Source organism: Bombus affinis, chromosome 12 (genome assembly GCF_024516045.1).
Source record: "Bombus affinis isolate iyBomAffi1 chromosome 12, iyBomAffi1.2, whole genome shotgun sequence".
Lineage (NCBI taxonomy): Eukaryota > Metazoa > Arthropoda > Insecta > Hymenoptera > Apidae > Bombus > Bombus affinis.
In genome coordinates, this window is record NC_066355.1 from 5,224,958 (window position 1) to 5,248,213 (window position 23,256).

General features: G+C 40.4%; 2 protein-coding genes across 2 annotated transcripts in view; one reads left to right on the forward strand and one right to left on the reverse strand.

Annotated features, from left to right (window-relative positions):
* Positions 1 to 1,446, reverse strand: part of LOC126922618 (uncharacterized) — a 40,840-nt gene extending 39,394 nt beyond the window's left edge. The window contains exon 1 of the mRNA XM_050735410.1: positions 1,434 to 1,446. The gene's annotated coding sequence lies outside the window, so the exon portion shown is untranslated. The remainder of the gene's footprint in view (positions 1 to 1,433) is intronic.
* Positions 1,447 to 7,474: 6,028 nt separating this feature from the next.
* Positions 7,475 to 23,256, forward strand: part of LOC126922513 (tensin-1) — a 180,835-nt gene continuing 165,053 nt past the window's right edge. The window contains exon 1 of the mRNA XM_050735127.1: positions 7,475 to 9,068. Coding sequence (XP_050591084.1) covers positions 8,976 to 9,068 — 93 coding nt within the window. The 5' untranslated portion in view covers positions 7,475 to 8,975. The remainder of the gene's footprint in view (positions 9,069 to 23,256) is intronic.

The following is a 23,256-nucleotide window of genomic DNA, read 5'->3' on the forward strand; positions in this document are numbered from 1 at the left end:
TTGTAGTTTTTGATTACTGCGGTTGCGGCGAACGCTCTCGAGTCTTCCTGAAACGAAAGTCTCCACGATAATTTTTAAAGATCTCGTGTAGTAACTCCGCCTGCGCGCAGGTTTCTGTTATGCTTTCGTGGGAACGTAGAAACTTTATTTTTGCGAGATGTTGAGCGTTCTAAATTCGGTAGAGAGAATAAAAACTAAATCTTTTGTACTGTAAAAACCAGCCCTCGAAATTTTCCGTTGGGCTTTCAACGTTTGACAAAATCGATAAACTTTAGAACTTTAGATATTGTAAGAACGAAACAGTACAACGAACAGTATACGAATATTTCTATGACGAGACAGAAAATATCGAAGATTAAACGATGGATATTTTTCCAAGATATGGCTCGAGAATAGCTCCGGACAAAGAAGCAAAGATAAATCACGCCAACGCATCGATACCATCCACCAGAAGGCAACAGCGACGAAGAAGGAGGAACGTGGTTAATGGGAACGGTTTATCGTTGGAACACTAAATCGTTATGGTTGAATGGAAAAATCTGCAACTTTATCGAGCGCGAAATTTATGTCGCGTGGCTTGCGTGCGAAATTTCCCTTGGCCATAAATTCCGATCGATTAATTCGAATCGCCGGGGGATGGTATCCCTATTATTCTAATCTGAGGATCGAGAAGGCGAGAAAGCTGTTTCCTTGCGAGTCGTTCCACCATTAAGTGACCGTCCCTTTTTCCTCAGGACGCGCATTCCTGCCCACGCTTTACGTTAGATGCTGAAACACGAAGAGAAAGGGAGGTTGGTGGGAAAAGAAATCACGGTGGCGTGTACACCGGAAACGCGTAAATCGGCGAGCGTTTAGTACGGTCGATGAGCTCAGTTTTATCGCTTCGTTTGCCTCTGTTTGCCTTTGCGAGTCACAGAAAAATTCTGCGAATGGAAAGACAGAGCGGCGAGCGGCTGAATTATTTTTAAGCTGTTAGGAAGTGGGAACGTTTTGCCACCCACGAACGATGATTTGGCGAATCTTGTTGAGAATTTATTTCTCTTATACGAGGTTTAAAATTATCTAAAGAAATCGTTTGGAGTGAATCAAATTTGTTAATTGGTTTAAATATTCCTATCTTACGAATTAATAAAATAGTTCATGCCAGGATCAAAGAGAAACAGTGCCGGGTGATAAAGATAATTATCCTTTGTTAGAAAAGATAGAAAAGATAAAGTCGATTATTAATTGGTGGCACTGAACAATTAATTGCATTGGAAAGACTAAAGTGATTAGCCGTTACCACTTTCTCATGACAGAAATTTACAAATATCACGTATATTTTAATGAGAATTCAACACAATGCAAAGATCTCTCTAAAATAATTGCAAACGAGGCTATAGAGATTCCGCACACGATTCACGCAATTTGCATTAACAATTCAGCCACGCCACGAGAAAGTCGAAAGTGGCGCGTGAAATAGTCACATTTACAGTTACAGGGCTATTCACAGAACAGTTACAGGGCTATTCGTCTTTCGTTGTCTTCATAGAGTCCACAAAAGTATCTCTGGCGCCAGGTAGAGGAAACAAAGGGAAGGGTCCTAGAGAAGGGAAAATATTTGCGAACCATCAGACGGATGCGGTTTTACATTTTCAGTAACGATATATTTCTCGAAGCTCTTTTAAATTCGTTCTAGATTTTAAACCATTTCGCATACACACTAAGACACATGGTACCTGAGTGTATTTTCAACGATGAAACACGTGGTGGCGTGAAATCGATTTTGCTGCAATGTCCGGCCGTGGAATCTGGGTACGGAGGCTGGTTTTCGAAAATACGAAGCTTCGTCGGAAGTACGAATTATCGTCGAGAATTGAAAGGGAGGCTCGTTATTAATCGGAATTAACAAAGGTGAAATTTATCCAGGCGATTCGGTCCCGTCGGATTTTTAATTTTCACGGCATAATTGAGCATCGAGAGAATGAGTTATGGCCCATAAATTGTCCTTTTGACTGGATTTTCCATCCGATATGCATATCGCCTTTCATAAATCTTTTCCCCACGAATTTCTAGCGGACAGCGAGAACTACGATCGGACACGTGTCCAGGAAATATTTTCGATGTTTTGATTCTCTGTTTGTGAAGTAGACAGACCGAGCAAATAAAGGATTGGTTTTACAGAAGTTGCGTCGTGGTTTCCGATCATGATGTACGACGTTCGTACGTGTTCCGATATGAGACTCGGCGAACATACGCTTCGATATTGCATCGTGTTTCATAGATACACGTTAAAGTGCATGTACATAGTTCCACTCCGGTGTAATAGCAGCCTCTGAAACCACTCGGTTACGATTATGTGTATTACCATCGTTATCGTGCGAATTCGCAGATAATATGCTTTCGAAATTTTATCCGCGCGGCAAAAGTACCACTTGTGCAAAATTATAAAAACTTTTTCTCGTTGTAGTTATTTCAATTAACTGCTCGCCGTACGATTCTTTTTGCGGGTACGTACGTTAGCTATTACCTATTTACCGCTTCAGGCGCTATCCCTAGCAAGACATTGAAATATTGTACCTATATGATTTATTCTTAGTAATTTACAGCCTTGCAATTTGGAGATGAAGTAGAAGCGTAAAATTTAACTTTGATAGAAGTACAACCTAACTTCGTTGTATTTGATCTATAACCTACATCACGAGTGTGACTCCATATCCCAAAAACAAAGGAATGGTACCAATTTTCTCTTGCTCTAACATAAAAAATAACGACACCTTTTTTGAAAGGATTGCTCTTATCCCCTCAGTCTTCCTTGGAAAATTTTCGTCCGGACCTTTTTTTCGTCTGAGTCAATAAATCGTCAAAAAACCGCGTGTTTGATAAACGATCGTTTTTGATGCGTTTTACTCCTGGAAAACGCCAGAGACGTTCATTAATCAAAACCTCTAGTTGCCTCTTTATCGGACCATCGACACAAGAGCGGCGAAAACGTTCTATCAGACAAGGGGTAAAAGGGAAGCAGAACAGGAAAATGCAGGTCAATGCGGAGCGCACAGGCCATTTGGCTATCTGACGTAGCACGAAAGTTAACGCAAGAGCATCGCCAGAATTGGCTGACCTCTTGGCTCGTGGTTTCTGAAACAACTTCGTTCGCTCGAACCACCGCCCAACTACCTCATCCGACCGTGTACGTCATTGACACTTTCTAACCAGCACAAAAGACGAATCAATAAGGGCTGTATTACATTCGAAGATCAATGATTCGAAGATCAGTTTTATCATTCGAAGATAAATCCATTTTTGTTAACTGTCTGACTATTATATCGTTTGGTGGATAGAGACGAGTATTTTAGTACGAAATGAATCAAGCAAGGCATTCTCTGATAAATTTAAAGATACGAACTTTTTGAAAGGTGACAAGTTCACAATGTTTCGTAAAAAACGAACAACATTGGGTTAATTGTCATGTCGGTTGATATTAATTCATATTCGTCTGTATGATTCTAACGTCATTAATATTTTTTATACGTCCAAGAGGATGACAAGGCACACATGTATTTAATCGTAAAACACAATGAAGAACAAACAATATCTTCAATTTAGAAATTGTTCGTTTATGAAAAATGAGAAATATGACGTACCATGTGGCGTACCATGTGTTTCACGCGAGGCCTTCGTTTAGTTTCATTTACATGCACTACTCGTAGATGAACCAGTTCGATTTCTCGTTTTAACATTCAGATTTTGTTATTCAACCCTCGATGAGACGCGTTAAAGAAAAGGGCAAAAGTTTTCTCATCTTCTGGTTGACCCGATTCTTTACGATCCTCTGGTCTGGTTCTTTCTTTTCTGCGTTTTACAGCACCTCGCGCGCCTAATTCTTCCCTATAAAGATGGACTTTCCAAGCGATACTATTAGAGAGAAAAGTAACAACGCGGATGCGTCGAAAACGCGAGAGGGAAAACAGGGAACGTTTGCAGCCGATACGATCTCCCCCACTTGCTCTGGAGTCTGTAAGTTGGAGCACGCTGTCTTAAATTTTATTTTATCGCAGTTTTCGCGGCGGCCAGAAACTTTTACGATCTCTTCTCTGGGAATAATTTGTGGCAGGTTTTGTTCCTGGAACGAATACTTTTCCTGAAAATTGTAAGTTAGAAGATCAGGAGATTGCATGTAGTACGTTATAGAGCATTAGAAGTTAGTAAAAAATGAAGGGTTTTTCTCTTGATAGGATTTATTTAAGTAGGATTTATAGTTAAAAATATCTAGGATTTTGCAGACAACTTTTTATAATTCTATTTTACTAAATAAGTAATAGTTTCATTGTTTATTTTCTGTATTATTAACAACTCCTAGTTATCGCAATCGAGATATAAAAGTTCTTTACAATTTATTTCATCGAATATGTCTGTTAAAGTTCGGTTCATAACGATTTCAATACTTACAGTACTTATAAAACGCGCCTGCACATATTCTTATTTGTGAAATTCAATATACCTGGACCTAATTAATTAGTACGTCAATGCTACAACAAATACGTAATAATTACAACGTAAATAGTTTTTGTGGCGACTGTATGCATCTCGTTGTAGCGAAGAAAGTTTCAACAATAAGAAGAGAAAAATACAGTCGAATGGATATCAGAAAGCAATCTAAGATAATAAAAGAAAAGAGGAAATATTGTAAGAAAAATCTTACGAATAGAAACATCGAACAACACCGTAAAGTACAGAGAGAATAGTTCTGTGGAAATACGAGAGAATATGCTTATAAAAATGGCAAACACAAGAACGATAGTCCTATCTTACCTAACTCGTATTTATTCAAAGAATAAAGTGTTGCAAAATATGCTGAACGTTTACCATCGCAATTTTAAAAACTCCCAGAGTTTAGAAAACTTCAAAGTACACTCGCGTAGCTTATTACTCTCAGTGATGGTGAAGGAACTTCGTTCACCATGGAAGATTCTCTGCAACGCTGTAGGTAATTTCCTTTCTCCCCGAGCAGTTGTGTTTCGTGGAAACGAAGAAAACGCTGCTGGCTTCCGGATTCAACCCTTTCTGGCCGTAGGCGAGCAGCACGTGCCCAGAAAGAGATCCGAAGCCGGGTGCCCGCGATATTAAGTATTCCACTCGCATTACCTCCCGCTGAACAGAAAGTTACACACACCTCGTTATGCGGCCAGAAGCGGCACCAGCAGCGTTGTGCAAACTTAATTAGCGACTACGGCCGGCGGACATCGAGAAAGGAGAGACACTTCGAAGAAGCCGATGATTTATCTGTGCGGGGTCCTGCAGGCCCTGGAATCTTGTTCCGTGGCCGTGAAAGAGGGCAGCTTCGATTGTAATTGCCAATGCAATGTGGTAACGTGTCTAGGTAATGACCACGTGTAACGTAATTAGGTGCATCTATGTACAGTATAGTAATGAACTTGCATATTGAATTATTTGAGCTCGAAATAGTTTTGTTTAGGAATATAAAATGAAAATGACATTTTTTGTCGAACTATTTCCATTTGATAGATCAATGTTTTTGGGAAAATAATATACAGTGAGAAATTCTTTATTGAATTATTTAAGGTTGGTAAAGTATTTTGGGGAAAATTGTGGTCTTGCTATACAGCAGCGAGCATATAATTCAATTTAATTTAGTTCATAATTGAGGAGCTTTCCATCCATGTAACCTAGTCTTTTATACGCTCGCCACTGCATATATTATACAATGTATTAAATATTAATATTATTAACATAATTATTGCGGTGGAAAGAATGAAGTAAATAATATGCAAATTTAGAAAGGGTAAATATTAATATTCCACTCGTATCAGATATTCTAATTCGGTATCGCTACAGCGATTTATTTTCAGAATTATAGACTACATAATATTACTTCGAATTACCAACGAAATGATGCTATAAATTAGACAAATGCTCTACTAAATTCAAATATTTTATCTTAAACGCAAAATATTCGTGCAATTACATCATTAATTGCAACGAGATACATTTTAATCTCCCCATTCCAAATCGAACAGTATTAATAACATGTGCGATTTTAACTGGACGATCAAGGGACTCGTAAACACGTACGACTAAAATCTCATTTAGTAGGAAATAAACAGTGTTCGCTATGGATTGTTAAAATATATCTATTCGGTAATTAATTGCTCTTGTTTTCACCCCTGGTTTACGCACGGTTAAACGTACAATAAACTAAGCGCCACTGGCCTGTTATCGTGTTTATTTGTTCTTCGTATTTTCAGTCTACTACATCGTCATGGTAGCAAAGATTACATAAATCACTCGAAAATTCCAGACTCACGATGCGTTTCGATGCATCAAAGAAAGATGTAGAAGGAAATTCCTCGTAGCTCTCGTTACCTTGACTTCCGTTCGATCATCGCTCGATCCATGGTAGCTCGTGTGTAAATACGTGGTACGGCACTGGCTTTATAGGCTCCCGTCGTAAAGATTTGCTCGGCTGCTGCGCCACGACGAGATGTAAACATGCTTCCCGTTGATATCGTGCTTGTACGACACAGTACAGCATACGGGGCATTTTGTTTCACGTGGTAACGTAATTTGCCTCCATCTAGGACCCACGTTGGCGTTTTTCCATCGACACCGTTACCATCTTCTCATAACTTGAATTTACTGACCGGACGATAAACCATAGATACCGGTTTATAAAGGGTAGCACGGTGGTACGAACAAAGTTTTTTTGTGTGATACGTCCTGTTATGTGTCTGTTACAGATCGTAACGATGTACTTTATTATGTATCTAGATCGTAACGACGTTGGAAAGGTATGTAGTAACATCTAGAAGGAAACAAATGATCGATGTGGTTAGAGGGAAAAGAATAAGAAATGTAACCAGTATGTGTGGACATTAGCCGAAGGGTTGACTCGTGACACGAAAATATTTATACAAGTGTACAATCTTTGCTAGAAGTTTCAATCATCTGTACGCGTTGCCTAATGCATCTATCTATTTCCATCTGTGTACGAGCCTTGAAACGATCTGTAAAAAATACCATGAAATAATATTGACGAGGTCTAAAATCCTGCCCCTCATAAAACTTCGACCTCGTTTCGAAAAAGGTTGAATCATGGGTATACGTCTGATTTTCTTTCAACTCATCGGCAAGTAATCCCATGCCCTATTGACGAATATCGTAAAGATATGGCAAATAAACTAACCAAACAAGAAGTGCTCTAAACGAATTTATCGAATCTTGTATCGAATGGTTTTAAAGCGTTGTTTGTCGAAGAAGAATAATAAGGTTCGATCGTTTTCGGTTCGATCATCTTCTGAATCGTCACAAAAGCAGGGCCAGCGATCGTAGTGGAGGCGCAGATGCGGAGAGCTGCGCTGCGTTTCGACACGGATTGTCGATTCCTTCCGCCCCTCTGTACCGGCCCTCTGAGCGCTCTTCGGGGTCCCGGCTGGTATTTTCTGTCAGTCGACGGCAGGCCGCGGGTCGAGCTGGTCGAGAAAAGCTGACGTTCGTAAAATCAAGTCGCTCGACACGCGCACCGCTCCATTCTCACGCGTATACATTTACTTTACGACACGAGGCACTGCATTTTGACGTTCCTCGATTTCAAAATTTCAATTAATGGACAAATAATGGATGAAAATACAGAAATATTGAAGATATTGCATATCAATGATGAAATATTTCTCTTGAGTCGAGAAATTTAAAAAAAATTGAAAGAGGATTTTCAAATGCTGACAGCTGGCTTAAAAGCATCTATTGTTTGAGTAATTGAAGTTTAAAATATTACGAAATTAACGGTGCAAAGTTTCTTGAATTTTGAGAAGAAATTGCAATCTATCGGCGGGTTACCCGATAATCCCTGAAGCTTATTACGCAGAAATTGAAGATGAGATGAGATTACGCAGAAATGATCAAACAGGTTGATGAATGTGCGATGACAACTACCAGAAGCTAATCCACCTTCAAGCTCGTTTCTTACGAGTCTACGAACTTTTTAGTGAATATATTCTCTAATATCAAACTCCTGAAAAATCTTATAATAATCCAAGTGATAAAAATGATCTCGCTTTAATTCAAAAAAATAAAAATTCGTAAATCGCATCAGTCGTATATACCCATTGAATAATATTTCTCGCGATTTGTGGGAAATATTATCATCATTAGTGGAAAAGGTTGATCGCAGAAGAGTCGACGAAACGAAGATAAGGAACGCGGTGACCCAGGCTGTCAAGGCGCGTATAAAATCGACGATAGCAAAGTCGACAGTCGGCAGTGTCGCGGCAGCCGCGCGCGAGAGAGGACGTCGTCGTTAGTGCTACGTCGACGCGTGGAAAAGTCAGCATAGAAAAGTCAGCGTGGAAACGTTAATGCTTCCCACCACGCTGTGTTTTCGCTTTGTCAATCATCTCGCAAGAATTGTGTTCGTTTGTGTTCTTATCGCAACCTGCCTCGATTGTGCCTGAACGAATCGATCCACGATACATTACGAATGAAAATCATGCTTAAGGGACGATCTATAGTGCGACCAGCTAATTAACTTGCAGTCAAGACGCTTCGTTTCGATGCAAAATCACGACGTACGTGGTCTGCGCTTGGAGATACATAGAATTATTAACGAATCAGTGATGAATCGGTGAAAAGTTCAAAGTAGAAGGAAAGAATCACGGAATTCATAGAATAATCGAAAAGAAAATTTTCATTGAAAAGAAAAACGAAGAATCCTGACGAACAAATTTAAAGGTTCGGATTAGGTTCTGGGTTGAATCCGGTTTGAAAGCGCGCGACTTTCCCAACTTTTCAAAAGATCCGCGAGATGCAGCGAACGAGAGACGTAGATAACAACTTAAAGCCGAGGAAGCCTTGAGGGATTTGCGGAAGGAGGACGAGAACGAGCTAGTGACTGGCAGGGAAGCGAGAAAGAGAGAAGTAGGAAAGAGAAGAATCGGAGTCGCGAACAAGAGGCAACGGAGAGGCGAGAAAACACTCGAGGAATGCCGTGGATAAAGTGTTTGGGCGGCGGAGGCGGAAAGGCCAGAAGAGGCAAACCACTCAGCGTCAGCCAGCCGATCCACCTGCTCGTCAAGGTATGATTTGCCTTAGTATTTCCCTCGACGAATTTTTCAAGCAAATTTTCTCCTGAATGTCTATGAAGAGATTCTGACGGGGTGGTCCTGTTGCAAGATGGGTGTTAATATTGCGTTTAAATTATATTGCACATGGCCCCGATCAATTCGGCTATCGATGGTTTTCTCTTTTTTCTTCTGTGTTAAAGAGGTCCTCGAGTCAAATCTGGAAGGGATTCTGGCTCCAGATAGGCGACTTTATGGCCGCTCTTTAACTTTACTGGCACGGTTACGTGCTACTAAATCGCCGTATACACGCTTATCCACTTGTGTTGGATATATTTAGCATGATCAATGACGTAAATACTAATTTAGAGATTTCGATAGGGAAACGATGAGTAGTGGTTCGAGATTATTGAAGTTAATGCTTAACAGGAGGTTATCGTGATTTTGTATCGAAGACCGAGTTACCATTGACAAAAAAAGGGCGACAGAGGAAAATATCTAAATGGTAATCTTGTCTGGTGATCTCTTCATTCATTGGAAAATCGTGTGTTCTAAGATCTCCCTCGCCGATAATTTAGCGACAAGCCAGCTCCGTCCTTTGTCCTAATTGCCTTCCATCCCTCCGACAGTTCTGTATCATGGAAACAAAGGACAGAACTCATAGATAACGCAGACAACGTTTACACGAAGCGTTTAATAAGCGTGTCGCGTTCAGCGAGAGGTAGCTTAACTAGGAAGAAAAAGGCGATAGACAAGAAAAAAGGAGAGTCGGACGAGGAATGGGTTAAAACGATTATTAGGCGAGCGTTTCTTTCGCGTTGGAATGCCATAAAGCTGGATAGATACGAAATCCTGAGATGACAAAGGAGCACCATAGTGACCCTTTCAACCAGCCTTGATTTATTAATTTCTTTGTCGAAGGTCTGCTCCTTTGAGTCGACTGATCCAGACCGCCCCGCAGCCGACTGTATCGATTCAATGATACATCCGCACGACCCACCAATTAAATTGATAATAACCACGCCGCGTTACCTGCTCGTTATCGTGCCTGCTAGCTGACTCTTAACGCAATAGTTAAGTGACACACACTTGTGCGCGATCGTCACGATGAAGAGGACTGGCCTCGAAGGGATCAGATCGACGAGAAAATCTCACTTGACACTCGAATCTCGATTGACACGTTTTCATTCGGTTGATATCTCAATTTTTGCAAAATTGTATTGAATTGGCAGAATGACAGCTCCTAGTTCTCCTATACGAGTCTGTTCGTTCGAAAGGATAGAATTTTGGACTACAGCCAGTAAAAATTAACTAAATTCGAATTTTCTATTATTTACTGAGTGAGTAGCGTGAAATAGGAAGTTGTTTAGGTCTGGTGATCGAGTTCCTTTGTACGAGAGTAATATTTGGAATACATACGATTCCCTGGATCAGATCCAAGTTATATATTTCGAGAACAGTTAACGATTCTGGTGGATGACTGGTGGTTTGATCTTAAGTAGCTACAAATTACTAGGTTTCAATTATCGTGAAAAGTATGTCAGACGAAAATTGTCATTGTCACTGTGGCAGACGTGTTCAGATTATCAAGGTAATTATCGAAGCACAAAAGCGACTTGAAAACAAGGTCGAATCCTCTTTCGTGTAGTTTCCTACGTTCTTCTTTTGAAACGACATCCGCTATTCAACACTCTTTTTATGCAAATAACGTCGCGTGGTCTGTAATTAAACGAAATTAAATTAAAACAATGTGGTGGAGCTGGACGACGAATTAATTTATACGGCAAGAAGCGATTGATCCTCGAATTAATTAAACGTCGGTCAAAATTGAATTTCTCCGATTAAAATTTACGACCGTTCTGTTGCGAATGATCGTTTACTTTTTTCGAATATCGCGTCACCTGTTCTGACAAAATATGTAATTCGTCAAGTCTGCTAACGAGTTACAACATATATTACCGTCCATGAGTCTGTATAATTAAATTTGGTGTAATCCGATCAAAATGTTGATGTTCCTGGTGTATGTTCAATGTTATGGTTGAAAAATACTTCTTTAATGTTGATTCTTTATCTTCGGTCGGTACTGTGCTAAATTTAAACTAAGACAAGAAATATATCACTTAAGATCCATGTTTATCCGTAAAGGAGAGCCGACTATGAAGTCTTTGAATGTTGCTAGAGACATATAACTCAATCCCGTTAACATCGCAATATTGAACAGACTTGTAATCACCTAATTTATAATGATTCGGAAAAGTATTTTAATACTTACGTAACTTTTTCGAATGCATTATGTGTGTTATAGAAAACATATGGAGATTTCACTAACAGTGGTGAGACATGTATACCATAATTCTATTGCTAAAATGTGAAACCAATCTTCAAATGTATGTAGAAGTTGCAAAATATTCATTATTCAAAAAATCGATACCAGAATCTGAAATAATTTAGAAGTGTTCACATACTTATAAGACATTAACGTGCATCAAACAGGGAGCCATAATGAAACAGGCAATCAGAAACCCGGGCGAAGTCCTCTCACGATCAAATAGAGTCCCACGCGAGGCTCGTTTTGTTTCAGGTAGCAACTCGGAGGCGTCGTTAAGCGAATTAAGTACACAGACTAAAAATCGTGCGCTAATAGCGGCGCGCAATTAAATAATAGTAAAGCGTGCTACCACCCGTGGTTGCGTGCTGCGGCGATTTCATTAAAGCGCCACTTAGCATTGCGAATGCGATATTCCGTAGAATGAATGCGTCCATGAAGTTGGCCATTCTCGCTGCTCGTTCTCCGCGCTCCTAAAACTCGCCTGGGCGAAAACTTCGCCGCGTGTTTGTCTCTCTCATTTATACGAAAACGAGCGTACCGTTGGATTCACACGATAAAGATAAAAAACTTAACTTTTTATCACTTTCTGGATTTTTTGCCACTTTTTGTATTTTTCACGATTAATAGTTGTTTTTTTTTAAGAGTCTTGTTTGTTTTTTAAATATTTTTTGTTACTGCAAGATGTTATTCCTCACGCAGACGTGACGACGTGTGCGAGCTATCCGCGATCATGCGAGCGCACCACATCTGTTATTATAACCGTACCATTATCGGTACTATACACCTGTACGGATTGGTTCTGGCCTGTGTACGCCGCCCATCAGCAAGCACGCTCCAGAGCTGGCAATTAAATTAGCGAGCCCCTGGCAATTCTGCGATTTTTCACATGACGAAACTTTATGTAATAGTACTCGAACGGAGATGAAAGGTCGCGACTCCGATGATCTCGAGGAGTGTCTTTGGAATTTGCTTAATTCTAGTCTACATTAGTATATTACTCTTCCACGCGAAGTACTTCTGGCCTTTTATAGACTTCGTATTTCCTAATCTCAGCAACAGTGTCAGATTTCTGCATTACGTATCGTAATCTCGCTAAGATGTTCAGGTATAAGTAAACGTGCATTTAAAGTCTGTTATCAAACATGCACAGAACGAAATTCCAAGCATTGCATCACGTTCCTCGTGGCGCTACACTTGCTTTGTACAAAGCCCGGCAATTAAGTCAGCGCACCTGCCACGCAATTATGCGAATTTTTCTCGAGGCACGCTCACCGTCACGGCAAATATGTTAGACCACGTTTGACGGCGTATTTTTTCTTTTTACACGCACTTTTTGTCGTGCGTGTACACGCTTAATACGTCTAATCGATTTGAACCGATCAGCTCAGATCGGATTACGTATTTGCTTAGAAAACTCGGTAGAAAATTCCAAACGAAGCGATTTCTTAGTGTTCTCTGTATGCGTACACGGAAAATTGAAATCGAGTGGTGAAAAGTACCTCGTGAAACAGGATCGATCGATCGAAGGAAAACACTCGACACGCTTCGATTACCTTTGGTTAAAAGGTTAAAAGCCGGGCTGGCGATATCTTTCACGGTGAATCAGCGAAGGCTCATAATTCTCCGGGAAGATTAGGAAAGTCTCATAACTATCGTCATCATCGTGAATGCTCTCCCGGTAACCGGTACGTGTACCAGCTCGTATATTACGCGGAAAGTATGTGCGCATGCCATTGAATAGTACACACGGCAAAACAATGTTTTATTGGCTAGGTCCGCTCCCTCGGAACGTAGCTGCAATGTTCCTTTGAACTTTTTCTAGGCCAAACTAGCTCCAAAATTAATCTTACGGATATTAGACTCACCTAGAAGCTCCACTTTACATATCTCGATCTTTTACTTTGTTTTATCTTTATTTTATCTGTGTGGCAATTGGGAAGTTGAAGTGGTAAATGGTATAAGAATGTCACGAGTAAAGATTCTTGATAGAAACGGAGAATTTACTGTTAATTTTAACGTTCATATCTGTTATATGAATCTTCACCTCTCTATTTCGCTATTTTTCTTCCTCCCCTGCTGCAATTGAGGAGTTGAAATAGACAAAGACAATAAATGTCATGAATAAAATTTTTTAGTAAAAACAAGGAATGTATTTTTGTTCATTTTCTGAAAGGTATGAAAATTCAGCGTTTACCTTTTTTTCGATAAACTTACAGAAAAAATAAATGGTAAAAATATATCTTCCATCTTTTCCAACTACAATCGTAGCTCTATTTTGTCATTGTCCTAAAAGATAAAGTAAATTATTCTAGCACTTTTAACTCTTTTCGCTGTATTTCGCTATGAAAAATCGCTTTCTACTTTTTAGTACTTCAATCGTTTATCTTTTCATGGCCTGTGTTATTTAAATTTAAAAGCAATATTCTCTATATTTCGGTGGCATTTACGCTGTTTTTAACAATCTCATAAAAGTAATGGAAATTAAATTTTCGCCGTTTTAAAGAACGTAGAAGTTTCCGAAGAGCATAGAAATTAAATAACACGACTGATATAGTAAGAAGATGGAGAAGTAAAAATGTAATGGCGATTCTATTTTTGAAACGCCATCGATATTCAAGGCTGAGAAGAGCGCGTTTTCTCTACGTGAAACGTCAAAGTGTCCGAGAGGTAGACACGTACGTAGGTGTCGATAATGTTGTGACACCGCTTAAAAGGTGTAAAGTAAAGACTGTGTGTGCGAAGCAAACAATTTTCGAGTTTATTGAGCGAACGCCCGCCGGCGAACGGTTTCAGGAGCCGAGTCCATGCGCGTAGGCAGATATACTTACCTCCTAACGTTTCAAAGCGTTTCCTAACGTTTACCAGCCCCTTTTCATCTTGACGAACCTCCATAATAAATTTAGAGTCGCGTAACGATTCAACTATTTCATTGATTCGAAGAATTTGGCACGACGTACACACCTTGTGTTATTACATTCAATTGCAAACACATAGGTGTTAGAGTTTGTTCTTATTGCGAAAGTTTGCGAATTTCGCACATGGTAGACGATTGGTGTTAATGGTATCCAAATTCGAGATAAATAGTGCTAACAAGATTAGAACAGGCTAGTCAATTACCCGATGACTCCATCCTTGTTCTATTTTTGGACTCAGGGACGCTCAGACACTGGAAGGGTCACCCCTTCCAAAATGGTCGTCAAAAATAACACGTTTGCAGACGCTCGATGACATTTCTATTCATTCGCTTGCCAAATCTGGTGCCCAATTGGGTCAGAAAGTACACGTGACGAAGCTTAATACCGGAATCTTCGATGTCTAAAGACACATAAAAGAAGAAGTTAAAGTATGCAATGACCGAAATACGCTTCATTTGTATCGTCAAAAAGGAATTGCAGTGAATTTATAAAATTTCTATGAAAAATAGCAAATTAATCATTCTCAGTGTTCAGTTCTGCTATTTATCTAAACTTCTGACGTACAACACTTGAAGAGATTTATAGAAGGGGAATCTTAAAAGTTTCCGGACAGGAGTAGCGAAGTTGAAGAGGAAGTAACGGCGGAATTGAATTGAGAAATTATTCGAGTGCTTACCGGACGAGGCTGCCAGTTCCGAAAAAGGAGGAAAGATGCGGAAAAGCAATACAGAGAAAGAGGGTTAACGAGCAACGAGCCGAGAGAAAAGAAACGAACACTGGTGGAGATTAAATCGCGCGATATCACGGCTTAACGATTCGAGTCTTGCGCGAGCGACGATGGCCGACCTCTTGAGATTCCTTAATTGCAGCTGCACGCCGGTGCGCAATTAAAAGTTCTTCAATTGGGACACACGTATCGCATCTCGCGGTGCCTCGTAGTTTTATCCAACCCCTTGGGTCAACTACGTGGAATCTTTTTGCTCGTCGGATTATCTTCGTAGAAAGCTAGTTCAGACTTGCGTATCCCGTTTCATGAATGGGTCAGCCATATCCAGAAATCTTGCTGACGCTTGCTTCACACTTGCACGATTCCAGTGTAATTATGCCTCTGAAATAATCAATGTGAATGAAAATGATGTGCAGTGCTAAAGAATCAAGGACTTCTTTTATTCTTTTAATTATTTATGTTTGCGATATTGAACACAAGAGTATGCAGTTTTAATTATTCCGTTCTAATAATAAGATTCGGTTTAGTGAACAACATAAATAAAGCATGATAATACTCGTCACAAATAATTTTCTTATTCTTTGAATTATCTCCATTTACAATTGGATTGAAGAATAGACAGTTCTTATTTTTGGCGTTAATAACAGAATTTAGTAATTCGCATCATCCAAAGTGAAATAAAGCGATGATCGGAGTAAGAGACATAATTTTTACTGTTCGTACCTGATAACACAGTCTAAATACGCTTTTCGAAGTGAAGCAGAATGATCATCGGTATAGAAGCAAAAATCAAGAATTTGTTATCGTCTAATCCATTTGCATTTGCGATACCAGATACAAGAGAAACCTTGTAACTACATCGTCGGTCGTTCAGCTTCCATCGCAAATTATCAACGAAGATTTCCCTAAAAAGATTCGAAATACGTTCAAGATGCTGTCAGAGAGACTTTACATAAAAGCAATGAATTCCCCGAAGGATTTTCGTAACAACTGCTCTGATACTCCGTTTTTCCCATCGCCAGAATACTCTGTAAAAGAAAGAAGAAGTTTGAGACCCAGCCATAGATCTTGGCGAGGGGACGTTGAGCGATAGCAATAAGGAAGCATCAGAGAGATTCCCGTACCTCGATCAGTCTCTCATTGTTTCTGAATAATTGATGCAGCACTTGGCGTCGTCGGTCGATCGTCCAGAGAGAACAATCGACCTGTTCGTGTGTGGCTTGGATGAAACCCGCCGGTCTACACGGCGGTACAAGCGGTCGATCCATCAGCGAATTATCTGGAATCGCGAAAAGTAAATCTCGCGACGTCAGGCGGCGTACACACGCGTGTATATGATAATCTGGGCAATATCGCGAAATGTCAGAAAGAGCGAGGCGCAATTTCGTCGTGTGTAGTCTCGTTACGAAGGATGTCGGGCCAAGTGAACATCGGCGTTGCGAAAGGAATTTGTTCGTTCGACTGTTTCCACAGGGAAATGTACTCTTTGTTCGACATGGATCGAAGTATTGTTGCCACACACGCGTTTCATCGTGACGTAATTTTGAGCGCTTCGCGCGCGCGATGGGAACGATTCATCGGCCTCTTCTTTTTTATGGAGATTACCGGATACATTTGCATGTTGATTTAATTCGTTCGTGGGAAACGATCCGCTGTATCACTAATAAATGGAAACGTGAAACACCACTGCTACGTTGGAAGTGTAAATACAACAGAAAAATTGAAATTTTCATTGGAATAATACATTTGAAAATGAATATTTCACGTACGATATAATAAATTAAATTCTATAAAATGTATTGAAAAAGAAATCGCGGAATTAGCTCAAGCGGGTATTTCTGTAAGTTTATATTATATTCGAGAATGGTTTCCGTTTGAGAATGAGATTTTCTTAGGAAGTTCCCCTTGTAATCACAAACTCGTTCCCCTGTCCGCGATTCGAATGCTCGACAGCGCAGTTGGATCTCGGTAATTCCAGCAATCAGCCCGACAAACCCTTTTCACCGGGAGTACCGCGACACGACAGAATTCTTCCGTGGTCTCGGAGGTGAACAAAGGTCGTCGGATGATTTCTCGAGAGTCGGTAATGAGCAACGTGAGTGGAGCGAGCAGAAAATACGTGAAATCTGTTACTTCCACGGTTGAAAGCTTACTGAATCGGTTGAAAGCCGCACAATAAGAAATGACATCTCACTTTGCATATGATTAACCACACAGACAGATTCCCAGTTCCATTTCTATTCATAGGATCCTATTCGAAAGAATATAAACGAATCGATATAGAATCAGAGAAGAATGAAGAAAGAAAAAGTCATTGAAAGAAAGAAAAGTAAAAAGTCATTGTCTTCCGATAGTCGTTTCATCTTTCTTCGCGTCCTGCTTTCTTCCGGGAAAACTCGTAACCCGAACTTTCCGATCGTCTCCTCGAAACTTTCAAGCGAGGAATTTCAATTGTTTTATCTGCCCAATCGAAAAAATAACGAGCCCCCCGATGGATTCTATTATTTAGCCTGTGGACTAGGTTGGTCGAAAGTCATCGACGCCGCGTTTGCGTCTCGGATTTCTTACGAGTACCGCCGTCTTTTTCTATCTGGTTCTATTCTGGCGAGGAGTAGTGCGCATTCCATGTAGAGATGCTCGTAGCGAACGAACCGGTGCAGAAGAAGTACGGGACCGTGGCGAGGAACGCAGTCTACCGTGTATAAAAGGGTGAAAGGTGAAGATCAGTTAAGGGTGATATAGTGAAGGCGTTTAGTTAAATCGATCAGATAGCAGCTTTGCATGGCCCCTTGGTGGCACCCTCGCGCGTCTGCCACTGTCTTTCCCTGAATTATGAGCAACGTTCACCTGCAAAACGTTTCTTCCTTGATCTGTATTCCCACAACGAGCACGTACACGCCGGTTCAAATTCTTCTCGCTCTTTCGTTCCTTTTTCCATCCTCGACTTTCAACCCAATCTTTGCCATACGTTTCTCGTCGTGGTATGATTTCGAACTCGTTAGGATTTTATTTTGCTGCTAATCTTCTTAGAGTAATATTCAGGTTGTTCGGTGGTGTGTCTCGTAGACTTCGCTCCTTAGATTAACACGTTTTAAATCGCCACGCCACGAATGTACACGCTAATCGTAGTAGCACTTAAAGTGGAAGGATATCCGTGACGGGATTACAGCTAGGAAAGATAGCTGTCTACTTATTTTTTTAGGACGATTGGCCTAAAAGTGTCCGGCGTGGAAATCATCTAATCACCAAACCGAGTTTCCAGAATTACGAGAGGCTCTTTAGCTGGACGATTTATCGTCGGTTTACGACAAGGCACGAGCGTTTCACTTCATCAACGGTATCGAGAACGGTCCACCAAGTCGAAGGATAATGGGCCGATGAGTAAACGATCATCGTAACCATTACTAGTTCTCCTCGAGCCTGAACAATCTCGCGCTTAGCGCGATTTACCGGCAGCGAAGAAAATACGGACTTTCTAACATTTTTCATTGCGTCTTCCGCTATCAGCATTGCAAAGTGGCAGCGAGATTTGTGATCAAGTACTTGAACCTTTAATAGAAAATTAGTACAAGGTTTCAATACGATATTATAGTTAACATAGAGTAGGCTGACACGTGCATCGTATCATAGATATTTTAATATCTTCGGTACTTTAATATTTTGCGAATAATATTTTAAAAATTCTAACTGTTTCCAAAGACAGATGAAGACAATTTTGGCAATATGTAATTTAACGTAAAACGTGATTTATTTTCAAATATTTCAGTTATTTCTTGCTATTTGAACATCTCAAAATAAAAAGTGACAAAGTATGGTATAAGGATAAAAATTCGAATTCGCTGTAACACTATTTTATATGAAATTTTTCGCATATGAGATAAAATGACGACTCTCAGAAAACAGATTTAGAGAAGGAAAACTCGTCTATCTGCCAAATACACGCATCTATGTATAAAAACGCTGGCTCGAAGCGATTGAAAAGACTCGAGGTGGAAATCCTGGTCGGTTAATCGGTCCGATCGTTTCCGTGCACGCAAACGCTTCGAATGTTTCCGTTTGGAAATCGGAATCGACGGGAGGGACACGCTCGAATCGAGAGACGCACGCGCGTCCAATTGCAAACGTGAAAGCTGCCCGGTTCGCGCAGAAGTCGGAAAGGAGAGCGGAATTCGATCGACCGGATAAATGTTTAAGCACGCTCCTGCTTCCTGTTTGGACCATTAGCTGCGCTTCAGGCCGTACAATCGAATCCAAGGATCATACTCTGCGTAATGGTCGCGTGCTGACTTGGATCCGAGGGAAGATCTCTGCATGATTTCCCACGAAAATCACAATCGTGGTTTGTTGATTACGAACAATGGTGTCCATTTGACGAATAGGAATTTATGGATTGAATCTAACGTACTTAATGTTTTCTCATCCTTGAGTTTTTATGTTAAAAAATAATGGTGTCTTCTAGCATACAACTAGTTTGATTAATTTATACAAAGTTCAAGGTTGAATTTGTTGAGGGCCCAAATAACTCTATTTTGCTATATCTCGAATAAAGGGGGAGACATTGATAAAACGTGTCGGTCGATTGACGTTCTCTCTTTTGTGCTGGTACAAAGTGGACGATTTAATTGCATGATCGAAGCACATCGTTTCAGATAGATCATCGCCGCATTGAGGTACATTCTATACGTTCCTTTTGAAATGGACAGTGACGTAACGACAGTTTCTCTATCTGTGTGTTAGACTCATCCTTGTCGGTGAAAGATAATGCGGTAATGAAAACGGTCTCGTTAGACCGCGCAATAAAATGACGTGGCGGTTAAAATCGAATCAGACTTATATAATTTTCTTGACTGTCAAGAACGGTAAATAACGTTGTTGACGACCATTTCGTTCACCGGCAATCTTATTAAGACAATAACCGAGATATTTTGCATAGAGTATTCGTGGACGTAAAAAGATAGCGGGTAATTTGAAAGGGTAATTTTACGGTAGTCCTTTGTTCTACCCGAATAAAATTATCTTTAATCTCTCGGTTATTAACTCAACCGACAGATCCAATTTTTCACATCACTTTACAAAAAGTATACGTAAAATATCTCCAGCGGTTTCAAAACTGTGATAGATATTTATACAAGCCATTATTTTTCTGTGAAAATGAACTCTGTAACGTCTGATTTCTAGCTATCTCTCAAATGATTATAGCCAGTACTTCCACCTGTCAAGACAGTGTACGGTCGTGCTATAATTATTTGATGGCGTGTTCACAATGACGATCACAGACATCGATAGCGCGTCACGATTCGCGCGATGTAAGAACGTTTCACCTGGTCTTAAATCCGGTCTTACATCCAGATAACTGGACCATGTTACGTGACTTTTCCACCATATAGTTGGCAATGGTAGAAGTTTGGTTCTTTCGCGTGGTGAAACACAGCCGTCCCAGAAAACGAGCAGTCATTATTCGTGTTATTGCGAGCAGGATGCTGGAATATGCGACACGTGGCCGTCGTTCCATATATTCTGTCCCCTGGCATGCTTCCCGAATATTTTGTTCCCTTTGGAATAATATGGTCTGTGCCGTGTGTCTCTGCAGCCAGATTAAAAGTCATCCCGAATTTTCTACGTCCAAGAGCACAGCTTCCCTGTAATCCTGTCGCAGGCGCCTGTAATCCGTGCGCTTACGTGCAAATCCAAATAGAGATGGAACAGGTGCGCAATTATCTGATGACGTTTACTCATGGATTTTATAACGCTGATGTTACCGATTGTTGTTTGGAATGGATTCGGGAATCGTTTGTCTCGAGCCAGCAGGGTCCTCCTAGATGCTTTAAATCGTCCTTTTTATAGTATTTCTCCTTTTTCCACTCTAATAAAATAGCATACTTAGTAAGCTTTCTTGAATAATTTCCATGTAACAAGACAAAGAACAATGCTGTAGATCTCTATCTGTCTTCAAGATGCAAATGATTCTTATAGTTTTACTGAATACGAGTAGTTTCATACTAGCGTGCAATCTAGCATTCATTTCTATATTTCTTCCAATGATATTTTAACTTTCTAGTGAAAATATCACAGAATCTCTCTGGATCATTTTTTTTTTTTTTTTTTTTAATACGACATTCACATTTTTTGTTCAAATAACAGATATTCATATTCATGGAAATTCCAATACATGGAGTTCACATTAACATTCGCTAAAATCTTTTTTCCAATAAATGGAGTTTGCGTTCACTAAATTTCCTCCCAACAAACGAAATTCTACTGATATATATTTAACAATCGTACAAAGGCCATTATCGAGTGCGTTCGAATATCGTTCGAACATTAATAAGGCACTTGAAGATCTTCCTTGATTCGCCAAAGGTTTCTCCGAAAGGGGAGAATAAACTAACGATATCAACAGAGGAAAGAAAGTATCTCGGGAGAAGTTTGATTCGAAGTTTCCTCTTTGATGAGGTTTGTAACAAACCCCGAGGAAAAGTACCTACGGTTCTTATTAAATTTTTCCAGCAGAGTATTCACAGGGGCGCGAAATGATCGTTCGCACCTCATTTACCCCTCGCGTTTCGGTATTCTTTCTGCTTTCTTTTGCCTATCATCGCACCCCGTGCTATTATTTCTGCCTGTAACAACCCCTCGAGTCTGGCGAGACGACTAATATCTGTAGCTTGCAACCCCCGTCAGCGACAAAGACGCGTTATTATGCACGTTCCCGGCACGTCGTCAGCTTTCAAACAACCCTTTCCCCACCGGTAGCAACAATAACAACCGTGTCTAGTCGCTTGCGTGGCACAAATGCGCGCACAGGAAGCGCACGTCCGATTTACCCGCGCTCGTCGCGGCTCCTACAACACTTCCGTTTAAATTAACCATGCTGACAAATTATTAATGTGCCCTGTCTGCGATGTGCATATTCACACGCGGAACTGTGGCTTTCATACAGCAATCAGTAGACTTTCAATGGGAAAGTTGGTAATTAATTTTTTTAACGAATATTTAGTATGAAATTTTCTAAAAGGTTTAGAGGTCCGTTATTCCTTGATTGGAATACTTTTAGACTTTGACACGTTGATTGTTGGTTATTTCAACAGAGTGTGCTGTTATTAGGCATGTACATTAATTTGGCGCTTTTAGTTTCAAGCCAAATAGGAATTTCTCCCCTGATGGGAGACTGCATTAACGTAATTGTACAAGCATCGTAGCAAACATAGGGCAGAAGAAATAGAATTAGACACTGCAACTTTGGAATCGCAGTAATTCCTTTTCATTCGAAGCTGCACATTTCGTGACGTGTATTTATGGTCAAGGTAAAATCGCGGACGTACGTTCATGGATCGTGATCTTCGATCTACGTTGTTTGCCTCGTGAGGATCTTCTCGAGGGTAACCTCTGGACACGTGGGTCACTTTGTCGAACTCGGCCATTTACCATCACGGTTCGGGTAAGGAACAAACGTTACGAAGCAGTCCATGGAACACCGAAAGCAATAACGACTGGCAAATATTTGCCAGCCGGATATTACGTGTTTCCTAAGCTCCGACATTTCCAATAACAGAATAAATACACCCTGACGTACAAACAAGGATGCATCATCACGCCCTTAAACGGATACACAAATATGTTCATCAAACTATTAATATAATAACCTTCATAAATTAGTTGTAAAGCCAAGCATCCGTGCATTCAATCGACAATGGTAAAAATTCCAATTCTACTTTTCCTAGATGAAGATCTTCATCGATAACGAATGGAAACACGAGAATCACCGATCTTAACGATCCTCATAAGTCAGTGGCTTCGAGTACAGTTACGCGGTTCCGCGGTCATAATTCTCCTCGCTTAATTGTATTAATAAATCCAATTAGAGTGGTCGACGTCGATTGAACGATAGCCAATAATCTAGCAGATGGTACGACCGAGGATACAGTCCGTCTGGAGGTGGGACCAGAAGTTTCTGCAGATTCGAGGTTCACTGCTTCTCGCGCTGTTTCCATCCTAGCTCCTTTGAATCTTCTGGGACGAGCTCCGATCGATCGAATGGAAATTCCATTCTCGTTAAGTGCCATGGAACAAGTTGGAGATATACGAATAAGAGGGGAGTCGGTCGTGTCACACGGTTCAGAGGCAGAAGGCAGTAAGATATAAAGAATTGGAAGGGGAAAGCTGGAGCAAAAAAGAGGGGAAAAGGGACAGATAGGTACAGGAAAAGGAAGAGTAGGTTGGTAGAGAATCTAC